The sequence below is a fragment of the Vanacampus margaritifer genome, chromosome 2 (genome assembly GCF_051991255.1).
Source record: "Vanacampus margaritifer isolate UIUO_Vmar chromosome 2, RoL_Vmar_1.0, whole genome shotgun sequence".
In the NCBI taxonomy this organism is placed as follows: Eukaryota; Metazoa; Chordata; class Actinopteri; order Syngnathiformes; family Syngnathidae; genus Vanacampus; species Vanacampus margaritifer.
Window position 1 is genome coordinate 41,079,854 of NC_135433.1, and position 12,752 is coordinate 41,092,605.

The window sequence follows — 12,752 nt, forward strand, 5'->3', positions numbered from 1 at the left end:
CTGGCTGCGTGGGCTAAATTGTCACAAAAATCCCAGGAGGATTTTTCGCGGTTTGAAATGTATCCAAATTAAGTGCTAATTGAGCATCTATCAATTTGCTTCTATCAACTGATTCAAACCCGCAATGATGTAAGACAATTGATTTATGACCTCGTTTGCGCATCGCAATTTTGATCAATCAAAGCCGACGCCTCTTGTCTTTTTTTTTGTTTTGTTACCGCACGCCATCCGTCAAGTACGCTCGGCATGACAAGCTCGCTCTCACGGCATCAAAGCAGTGCAATCACCTCTTTTAAAAAAAAAATAAAAAATACACCCAAAAAATAACATCCATCATCCTGTCACGGGTTATTTATCTCCGTCCGCGCCTCGCCCGTCCGTCCCTGCGACTCGTCGTTTTCGCTTCACACGCCGCGCCGTCTGTCCCGTCGTGTCCGCCTCCCGTCATTTTGCCTTGACGCCAAAGTGGCATGTTGGAGGAGACTTGGTGCAAATGCTGTGAGCCGAACCACCGTGCTAACGCTACTGTGGTGTCAAACTATTTTTCTTTGTATTCAAATTGCTTTCCAGTTTATCCAGTTAAATACTAAAATAGAACGGACTAAAACTCTAAATTCCTGAAAATTTTGCATCACGTATCATCAAATGTTATTTCAAATGATTATTTTACTGACTTTTTTTACGCAATACTTATTGTGACCTATTTTTCATCTTGCACTGAATATCCCCCAAAAAACAAAATTTAACACAAAATATAATGTAAACTAAAGGGAAGCATTTTCCCAAAACTAAAACTACTTACTACTGTAACTGCAGTCATTTCCATAATGTCTTTAAACACACTTTTAAAATAATTTACACATTTAAACACATAATAAACTGAGAGAGAGGAAGAGCAATGGATAACAAAAATATTGTAGCATTACATGTACTTGATGCCTCATTGTGTTTACAGTAAATATGTCCCATTTGTTCCAAACTAGCAAACTTATCATCTCAAAGTATACATCAACAATTATGCCCAAAGACATGCATTATAAAAGGAATTGACAGCTGCCATGTTCTGTAGGCGTAAAAAGCAGGAAGACAGTGGATGATATTCAATAATTTTTGACAAAAAATTACAGTACTTCATGTTTTGTTTTTCTTCGTTTCAATTTGCCCTGCCTAACACTGAACAAGTGTGTCATCATCTAGTGGTTGAAAAAGGAATTACATCCAATGTAAAACAGAAACATTTGAATCAAGTTGAAATACTTCGGGGGAAGGGGGGGTGGGATGTTTGCCTCTCCTCCGCATTTGAACGTACAATGTCTGTCTGGACAGAAATCGGGAAGATGACTTCTTGGTTCAAGAGAGACCGGCATTGTATGATATTACCGTTAAAGAGAATGCCGACAAAGGTATGAAAGCCGAATTATGGCATGACATGGGGACGCGACGGGATATAGAAGGTAGGATTTACTTTTATACTTGAGAAGTATAGCAACTGTTTATAATTAGTAAAAGTAGCCCGTATGCATTGTTTACGTTTTCATATCCCGCCCCCGTGAAGAGCTTTCCGGTTGACTTTCGGAATAATGACTACCGCCGCCAATGGTCCGGAGGGGAATTACTTCTCGCGCATGCGCTGAAGGTACGTGATAGTTGGGGTTGGTGCGGTGTGTATTTACGTCATTTTCTACGCGACGTGCTGAAGTCTGGGCCGACGTCGTCACATTTGGCCGATGTCGGATTGGTGTATCTATGCTTCAGCGAACGCGAGATCGCAAACCTGGAAGCCGCAATGGACAGGGGTTAACTGTACAATGAAATTAATATAACACTGGCTTCCACTACCAGTTGGAAAACGTACTTGACAAATATATTCGTAAATTGCTGTAAACAAAAAAAAACAAAAAAACTTCTGCATAGAGGGCTAACGTTTCCAAAAATGCTAAATTATGTGAATTTGAAACACCCTCAAATTTGTGATTTATTTGGCCTTCTTAATTATTTAAGGGTAGCAGACAGGAAGAAGACTTGTTGCACGCATTAAGGAACGCCAGATGATGGCATGTGAAAAGGTGCATTTAATACAGCACTCTCCTGGTGGGGCTCGTTGCGTAATGAGAGCTAATTACAACATTCAGCTCCACCGTGACGCCTGAGTGGAACGAAAGCTGCGTGTATGAATTATGACAGCGTCGTCATTGTGTTGACATCTGTTGGTGGTCTCCACCTGCCGCTGCCGCCTTTTCCGGTCCTGTTTTCGGAACCGCTTGGTATCACAGCTCATTTTGCACAAGCGGACTTTCGGTCTGATGCTCATTTCCCGCCGCGTCCATCTTGGCTCATCAGCTGTCTCCAAAGTGGAGAGCAACTTTGAGAGGCTTTGGTTTGCTATCTCGCCGGAGAGGAGGCTCATTTTCTCATTTCTGTCTCCTCTCCAGCAGCCTTTAAAAAGCTCCCGCCTGGACTTTTCTTTCTCACCTCCCTGAGAAAGTTTGCCCGACACTGGGAAAACTTTCCGTCACTTTCCCCCAGGCCCTTTGCCTACAAATAACTTCTTCTTTTTTTTTTTTACAGGTTTTGGCTTCTTTTTGCAACATGCAAAATAATCAAAATATCTGCTATTTTCCAAAATGAGTTATTGATCATGTAGTTGTTCACAGAGCTGGGATCATTTAGTTGGGATCAATTTCCGGTGAAGTGAAGAGATCTACATTTTACGTTGTTGAAACACTTTCTGGAAACTCCAACCATAGTGAATAGTAAGCAATGTAAGTGGTTCACTTTGATCCATCTAGTTTAGCTGGTGCGACAAATTTGGACTCAAGGTTGCTGAAAATGTTGAAAATTTAGACTATTTTCCAGTATGTCTCATTGATAGTGTAGTTAGCTGGCATCCATTTCCACTTAGGATGGTTTAGGGTTAGATATTTATGTTTTAGAACAGTTTGGAACTGACAAGTGACAGCTATGGTAAACATTTTCCAACCCACATCATGGGTAGAGTAGTGGTTCACATAGCTGGCATGAATTTCCTATCTTGCAATTTGTTCGGAAAGCAGCAATTTTGGGCAAAGAAAACGTTTTAGAAATTCCAACCATGTTGAATAATTCTCAGTATGTGACATGGTAGTGTAGTTATTCACATAGCTGGCATGGGCTCAATTATCTGTATAACTTGCATTTATCTCAGAAATCTACAATTAAGATCACAAGCAACTTTCTGAAAATTCTGACCGGGGTGACTATTTTCCATAACACTCATAGGTAGTGTAGCGGTTCACATAGCTGTTAATACACAGTAGCTTGCATTTCTGGGTAACTTCCAATATGATAAGAAATCTGCATTTTATATCACTGAAAACATCTGGGAAATGTCAGCTAGGAAAAATCTCATCCTTGGTATTGTAATTGTTCACATACCTCTCTTCTCGCCGAAGTAGAGCGTCTGCTGTGCCGTGTTGGACCACTGCAGTGACGAGTTGTCGCTCTCAGCAACATGGCAGGTCAGCGTGACGGCGCCGCCCACTGAAACCGTCTCATCGGAGGTGACGGGCTGCAGCGGGTCATCGTCTGGACGTGACAAAGGAACGGGTCAGGTTGTGTGAATCATTGACGTCATGTGCAAAACAAAAACATATCAAGTTTTCAACCGTAACATGGATCCATGAAACTACCGTAGCTTGAAACCGTAAAACATGAAATAGAACAACACTCTTGATTAAAAGTGGTGCAAATGCTTTCCAAGCCATATTGTTGACTGGCCTTGGCGGAGGTCACGGTGGCCCCTTTTGCTTGCAGCGCCCCCTGGTGAGCGCACGGCGCACACACACGTGTAAGATAAAGGCGGCAGTGTGATAGAGCGAGAAGCAAGTGGCCTCAATGGGGGAATGTCAACGAGCGCGCATAATGGCGACCATTCTGATAGCACCTGGAAGGCCTCCCTCTACGAGGACCCGAACGCAGAACCCTGGCAGATCAAAGGCCTCAACGCCAGACTGCATTCAATGTGATCGAGAGACATGATGATGTCAAATACTGCACTGAATACTAATAAGAGGAAGCCACAAATCCTAATTTAAAGGCTGGCTTTTGATCTCTATTTTAAACTTCAATTTGGATTCAAACACTAATTTGAAACACAAATCCATACAATAGCAACCCCAATTTAAAACCCTATCATTGGCTTTAAACCTTATTTTGAAACCCTACCACTCGTTTGAATCCCTGAACAAGGATTGAAACCTTAATCTGAAGCCTTTACAGCAAACTGAAAATCGAATTTGAAACCATAACCTCTCTCTTGAAACCCTCATTTGAAATACTAACCTTGGTTTGAAAGACTGACCCTTGTTTGGAACCCTAATCCAGGTTTGAAACCTAAATTTACAATAATTTGAAACCTAAATTTGCAAGAAAAAGCCAGATTTTGATACCCTAACCCTACACTGAAACAAAAATTTTACACCCAAACATCATCGTGAAACCTCAATTTAAAACACTAACACCATCTTGAAACCCCAATTTTAAAACCTAATCATTGTCCCTAACACAGGCTTGAAATCACATTTTAAAACCCTAACCATTGAAGCCGTAATTGGCCTAAACAGCCATTTCAAAACCCTAAAACTCTAACCTAGATTTGATGCCTTCATTTAAAACCCAAACCTAGACTTGCAACCCAAACCCTGTCTTGAAACCCTACCTTGAGACCTTTACCCTTGTTTCCAAGCCTGACCATGCCTCATCAAACTTTCACCATCATCAACCCAGGCTCAAAACCATAATTGGAAACCCTAACCTGAATATGTTACCCATGAGGCATGAACACAACACGGCCATTTCATTAGGTACACCCGCATCTCTTCCAGACAGCACAGCAGATGGGGGCGGGGCAGAGGGGAGAGATTCAAACCGCCCTCGCACATTTCCCGCCACTTTTTCACTCCGACTGTCTGCCTCCCTCCCTCAACCCCCCATCCTCCCCCTCTCCATCTGCCCACTCGTCCTCACCCGCTCCCTTGCTCTTCACCTCCTGTTGAGCCTCCTCATCCTCTGCGATAACGCCGCGGTACAAGCGAGTCGTCTGATTGGATGATAGCGGGTGGATGATGTGCGTATGTGCGTGTGTGCGTGTGTGTGTGTGTGTGTGTGTGTGTGTGTGTGTGTGTGTGTGTGTGTGTGTGTGTGTGTGAAGGGGTCCCACTGCCCCCCAACCCCCCTCATCCCCCCCACTTCATCTTATTATGTGTCTGAGTTTGCATGCAGGCTGTTTGTTTTACACCAAGAATTTATCAGCCAGTGTGGAGGCGCATCTGGCTGATTTATGAGCCTCCTTCTTCTTATCTGCATTGAGGTGTGTGTGCGTGCGCGTGTGTGTGTGTGAGTAAGTGTGTGACGCTGATGATGGTGATGATGATGGTAGAGGTACAGGACGAAGAAGACAGCCGGCGGGGTCCAGTTTGATGTATTTGATATGGCACTCACGGACGTGTGTGATACGGGACATTGCACGCACGCACGCACGCACGCACGCGCACGCACATATGTAGGGGTCCCACATGCACAAAAGGAAAAGGAAATATACAAAGGATGTAAGTAAGAATATGTTTGATTCTTTTGGACACATCCAATAAACCTGCAACACACACACACACACACACACACACACCAATCATATTCTCCCTCCAGAAGCATCAAACTAGGCCCATCTGTTTCTAACTAACCCCACCCCACGTGTAAGCATGTGTGTACGTGTGTGTGCATGTGTGTGTACGTGCCCTGCGGACCACCTCTACCCTCCAAAAGACCCCGATGCCATCCCTTGTGCTACTCTCCTCCACAATGGGGGGTAAATTTACATATTAGTACAAGGGGATAGTCATGCTATGCTGTGATGTCATAATCACTGTTTTTCAATGAAGTTTACTTGTATTATTTAAACAAAAGGAATATAACTATATAGCTAAAAACGTGATTTAAAGTTACAACTAAAAATGAACATGAGCGTATATACTAAAATAGATACAATACTATATATATATATATATATATATATATATTGCCCTGGATTGGCTGACAACCAGTTTAGGGTGTACCCCGCCGACTGCCCTTCTTCAAATTTTTTCTTTCTAGTTCTTTCTGCTCTATCATCCCGTCACAAGCCCCGATACCTTGAAATAAGGTCTGGTATCGGCCCGATACTGATACCTGCTATTAGTACTCACCCATCACTATAAAAAAGCAAAACAAAGACAAATAAATATATAGAAAAATATAGTAGTAGGAGTAAGTAGCATGTATAAATATGAATGTAATACATACAAAAAAATCAAGACTAAAACGAAAAATAAATTATCAGAAATACAATATGTAAATAAATAGATAGATTACATTAAATGTACACAGATGTTTAAAAATAAAAAAAAATAATGAAGATAGATTCATGAATATAACTACATAAATAAAACTCAAATAATGATGCTAATAATAATAAAATTGAAAATTGAAAAAAAAAATTACTAATAATAATAATACAGTTAATCCAACAGTGATGGATTTAATCAAACCACCGCCACCTGTGCTCATTGCACATACAATCTCTCCGCTGTTTCACCTCCAGCGCCCCCATGAATAAGAAGACCCCAAAAAAAACACCCTCATACCCCACCTTCTCTTCTCCCCCGCTCCGCGAGAGCACCACCAGCCGCTCACACCCAGCCCGCCCTCTGCTGCCTGTCAAACACAGTTAGCTGAGACAACCACCCCCAGACTCCGACCCCGCCATCATCAAAACAAGAAAAGAGAAAGCATGCTGGGAGAAAAAAGGAGGGGCTCAGGGGTGGGGGTGGGGTTGGATGAGTGGGCACGGCCGCTGACAAGAGTCAAAGAAGAAGAGTTGGAAAATGAGGAGACGCGAAGGAAGGACACGGGAGACATAAGCACGTACGGATGGATGACGGCAATGAGGCAGGATGACAGGGTGATGGTACGCGGGGGGGAAAGAAAGGCACGCTGAAAAATGCCCAAAGTCAAACAGGAGACACAAGAAGCAGGAACAATATATATAAAAATGGACCTCGGGCTCATATGAGCGAGCTGATAAGCTAAAAAAAAACAAGAACAATGTCATGCAGTCAAGCCAAGAACTCTGCCAAGGCCAAACAACCCGCAAACTACATTACATTACATTACAAAATGGAAGAACACTGCCACGGTCAGTGTTACAGGGGATGACATTTCATGAAAATTGGTTAAAAGGTTCTACCTAACAAAGTTCCAAGAGGAAACGAATGACCACCACATCCAACTAAATAACAGAACAATCAAAAACAACCAAATAAACGATTGCTGAATTAACTAACCAACCGACTAACTAACTAACTAACGACAGTGTTTCCCACAGATTTAAAATCTACTTGGGTGGGTGGACACCGGCGAGCGGTGTTGGGGGTGGTCTCAGTCCTGTTACTACGTCTCCTCTAGCCTCACGTTACACAAAGTGATGGCGAACTAACATTAATTACATGTGGTATATCTGGTCGCAATACGTATTTTTTTGTTGTAAATATATTTTAAATATATTTTCTTGTAAACTTCTTGGGTGGTGGCCAGTTTACTTGGGTGGTCCACCCAAGTATTAACATGGTGTGGGAAACACTGAACTAACTAACTAACTAACTAACTAACTAACCAACATGAAAAGAATGACCATCCAACTGACAATATATAAATAACCAACCAATTAAATAAACAACCAGACAAATAACCAATCATTGAACCTACTAACTAACTGCCAACTGACCAGCTTAACTAACTGACTGACTGACTGACTGACTGACTGACTGACTAACCAACCAATCAATTAACAGACCAAGCAAGCAACGGACAAGGAATCGCTAAACTAACTAACTAACTAACTAACTAACTAACTAACTAACTAACATCAAAACACAAGCTGTTTCCTCTGGTTTTTGGCATCCAATAATTACATTAGCCTTTGTTGGTGTTAAGAATTGGGCAGCAGCCAGTGTTAGTCTGAGCAAGTAACCAATCAGTGAACTAATTAACCAATCAACTAACAAACAACAATCAAAACACAAGCTGTTTCTTGAGGCTTCTGCCTTCCTGTAATTAATGTTGCCCTTTTTTCAGTGCTAAGAATGCCCGCGAGTGTTTGGCCAGTGATCCCTTGCTGAACACTGACACTTTGTGTGCCATCTTCACACTGCACAAAGCCGGATTATTAAGCAGCCCAAACAAGAGGCTCAGCCTCCAAGACCACTGTGGTACCCCCGACCCCACTCCACCACCACCACTAACCCCTTTACCATCCATCCCGAGGGCAGTAAATCCGGCATGCGTGAATTGGCGTTACAAATGCTGCACCACACAAGGCAGGAATGCTAACCGCACTTCGAGGGATGAAATGTCAAGTGCACAATGTGGCCCGCGCGACATTCGGGCTGCTGGGAAGTTGGTAACCAATCCCAGGAATTGTGAGACAGAGTCCAGGCTCAGTCCCTTTTAGGCTCTTGCGCAACAAACAACAGCAACTGACCTTGGGGAAAAAGCTGTTAGCATTTCAACCATTCGCATTAGAAATCCAGTAGTATCTGATGACAGGGAAAGATCTCAACTCCTTATTGATCTGCCTAAGTTCGTTTCTGCACTCAGGTTGCTATTTTGCTGTATAGTATGTTCGCTGATAGCATTTGAGCAATACCCCTTAGAAAAATCACGCAATATCAAGGCAACAATGTAAAATCCTAATGCATCCACCATAGCCCTTTCTGGATTCTAACTGCTTATATGATAGCATACCTCCTGTTAGTGTCATAGTCCACATTCCCAAATTAACATTATGAGTCTGAACAGATCTAAAGCACGCTCATTGTTAGCATGCTAGATGTCCGCATTGTTACAATTTCCATGTTGTCGAGGGTCAAGGTTAAAATAGCACAGCGGCCAAGTCCAACCATTGATATCTAGAAGAACACTAGATGGCACAAGGCGGAGTCGGAAGCATCGTCATGGTCGGCCAACTTAGGACAGGGGCCTGCTCTGGTGCACTGTGCTGTCGTCAATGGTAAGGTAGATGATTTACCCACTTAAATAGTCGTAACTCGCTGAATTCTTGATGGACTGGTTTATTACAAACCTTGTTAACGTGGTTATGATTCAGGCAGAAATTTTAAATCACAGATTTTTTTTAAACGCTGCATAATGGTTTGTGTCATCTCTTGTGTCATAGCTAACAACAAAAATGAAAATTAGTAGAGAATTTGGAGTTGATCAATCTACAGCTATTTCAAAGTCCATGCTCCATCGAATGTAATCTTATGAGCGCTCGAGTAGCCCTGTCCAAATATGGCCATCTTGTGATGAATGAGCCATCTACTGTTCTTATTAAAGATACCTATGAGTCCAACTAAGTAGCTTCTGTAAGCTAATGTCACGGTATACCGTGTCGCTCAGTGCTTCTTCACATCACAGAAAATATCTAAGTGGTTTATTCATAAAGTATTTATCAAAACCAAACTCAATTTACAGAACAGCTAGCTAGTTGTGGGATCGCTAGCTAGATCTTCACTTCTTTTTGTCTACCATTACAAAACACTCCCAATTGTACTTGTTTGTTTGCAAGGGACATATGTCGCTAAGCTAACATAGTTAGTCTAGATCTTTACTCAGTGCTTCTTCTCCTTCTTGTCAACAACACAAGCAAAAATCATTTTAGGCCAGCTGAAATGAGGTCTAGTGACATCATGATGTCACACCTGATGATTTTCTGTACTCCAAGTTGTAGCTACCGTGTCTAGTGGGGCATTCAAGGTGCCACTGTGTATCGTAAATTGCTAGACTCGACGACAACAATAGGTTAATTGAGTCATATAATACAGCACACACAAAAACAGAGGCCCACACACACACACACACATACACACACAGTATAAGATAAAGCAAGTGAAATCTTTAATGCGATGGCAAATACTCTGGGTTGCCCTGCCAATAGGCCACTTAAAGAAATGAGCAGTCAATTACGCAGAGTCTGCCCCCCCGCCCCCACACACACACACACACACACCCTCTTCTTTTAACGACAATCAACGAAGCGGCGACGGCAGCTTCCCGAAGGACTCTTACTATATCAAGCATATATTTATTTATTTATTTATTGCTATATTTGTATAAGTGCGTATATGCATGAGCAGGATTGTTAAGTGTTTAGCTGGTAAAGCGCACTATGTGTAATTTATTCACCAATGGCGCGCATCGAAATGACTCAAATCTACATGACGGTGATATGCTGTTAGCATCGGGGCATAAAATCTGGGTAATTTGCATATTGTTTTATAGGAGACATGCTTTTCTACACAACTCAAAACAGTTCTGAGGTGTGTTGATCAAGAAATAGAATTAAACATGAGCGGCCATGGAGTTTCTGTTTTTGATTTTTCACAAATTTGAAGCTTCGTTTTACATACCTGGCAATTGTCAATAACATTTGGCAGTATTGTTAACAACACTTCTCAGTGGTCTGCCAGTTAGTAAAGTCTCCTTGTCCTCTTTCTTGCACAGTTCGTGACCACGTGAGCCACCAAGTTGGGTCAGGGTACCACACAACTGACCCACGGCTGTCGGCCATGACGGAGCAAGTGGCACAGAAAAACACCCTCAGTGGTCAATTAGTCCACGTTGGCCGTGTCTGGCGTGTGTAGACACTGACAAACCGCCGACCGCTATTGTCTCGAGCAACCATTGTTGGACGCCCCCCCCCCACCCCCACTTTCCAATGAGTCACCCCCTACTTGTCGTCTTTATCTTCTCCCGCCAGCACTACATTGATCTCCAGTGCCGTGATTGGGAGTGACAAACCACGGGCCCCGTCTGAAAGGTTGCCTTCGTTAGCTGTTACGAGGCGCGCAAATTCCTTCAGAGATGCTGGTGAGGAGGGAGGAGGGGGAGGGGCACACAGACACACACACGCACACACACTCACACACACATTGGTGGTCCCGGGAGAAGGCAAGCATTCAAGAGGACGAGGGCAGAAGATTCGATACACTCGACTCAATCAAACTTTGGACCAGTCTCTACGCAAAGCTTTGTGTGTACATGTGTGTGTGAAAGAATGTCTGAGGGGCTTCCAGGAACACACACAAACACTTTCCCAAACACTGTGTGTCCTTGCCAAAAAGACGTCGAAAAGACAAAGAGGAGGTTTGTCTTCAAATAAAGGACGTCCAGTCTTAGTAACAGTTACACAACACGTATGCGTGTGTGTGTGTGCGCGCGCGCACGTATGTGTGTGTAACTAAACTGACGAGCGTAATATGCCTCTTAATTTATTAACAGGATGTAGCGGTTTACAATTTTACTCAATGCTTGCAGGAAAAAAGCAAATTGACTCAAAAGGCCACAAAATATGCAAACCCAGATTCAGAAGTCATTTGTTCGCAGAAATTTGGTCAATGCGATTTGGGAGTGCAGCTGTCAACTATTAATCGAATGTGACATAACACACACATAAAAACGAATCTACCTTTTGTTTACAGGTGAGAAGCGTACATCACATAGCTAACAGACATAAAATATAGCCTTTTGCCCAGTGGCAAGCGTTCAGTAGCTGGCTAAGCTAACAGAGCGGTCTAAATCTTCACTTTGTGTTTTTACTCTCATATGTCACAAACATACTTGAGTCACAGTGGATCTAAGTCATAGAAGTTTTGTTCACAAAAAGTTGATCAATACAGCTGGGAGTGCATTTGATCACTATTGATAAGCAAGCGCCTGCTATGTTTTAAGCTAAGCTAACATAGTGGTCAACATCTTCACTCAGTGTTCCCCCTTAAGTGTCAGATAGATTCAGACCCATCACACAAGTCAGAGAAGATCCAAATCATGGTCGTTTTCTTCACAAAAAGTTGGTCAATACCAACTGCTTGTTAGCTAACTAGCTAGCTAGCTAAGCTAACGTACCACACTGGTTGAAAAACATCCAACTCTGAAACAAAGACACAAAAAGCCATTCAATAGAGTTTAGAGTTGTTCTGTTTACAATGGACAGGTGAACTGCTGCTAGATAGGTGGCTAAGCTAATGTAGTTTTTTTTTTTTTTTTGCAATCACTCACACAAACTCGCACATGGCTGGCAGGGAAGCAAATCCACGTCAACCTGCATTGTAGGCAAGTGACGGTACCACTCCGCCACCTGGAGCCCCTAACGTAGTTTACTCATGTGTTTTTCAAGGAAGAGATGAACTCAAATACACCAACTGATTGCAAAAGACCCAACATAGTCGTTTTGTGCACAAAATGTTGTTAAATACCCACTGTCATATAGCTCATTAAGCTAGCATTGGTACATCCACATCATTTTCGGCAAATATCACAAACAGATGGACTCGAAAACACCACAATGGAAGATGCAGATCCAAATGGGAGTCTTTTAATTCACAAAAAAGTCAAGTCAATACATTTGAGAGTCCTTTTCTTCACAAGGATACGGCTGCTAACTAACTCAAATGCATCACATTAGTCTCTGAAGATCCAAACCATAATTGTTTTGGTCACAAAAAGTTGGTCAATATAAATACCAGCTGCTATATAGCTAGCACAGCTAATGTAGCTATACCATTTTTTAGCAAGCATCACAAGCAGTTGGACTCTAACACACCACAATGGCCGCTGAAGATCCAAATCAGTCATTTTGCTCACAAAAAGTGGGTTAAGGATAACTTTTTATCACAAGTGACAAG

At 42.4% G+C, this 12,752-nt stretch overlaps 1 protein-coding gene across 3 annotated transcripts in view; it reads right to left on the reverse strand.

The window, feature by feature from the left end:
• cadm3 (cell adhesion molecule 3) overlaps nt 1-12,752 on the reverse strand; it is a 120,783-nt gene that overhangs the window by 64,417 nt on the left and 43,614 nt on the right. For all 3 annotated transcript variants that reach the window (XM_077555607.1, XM_077555606.1, XM_077555608.1), the window contains exon 3: nt 3,415-3,564. In XM_077555607.1, the coding sequence (XP_077411733.1) occupies nt 3,415-3,564 (150 nt within the window). The remainder of the gene's footprint in view (nt 1-3,414; nt 3,565-12,752) is intronic.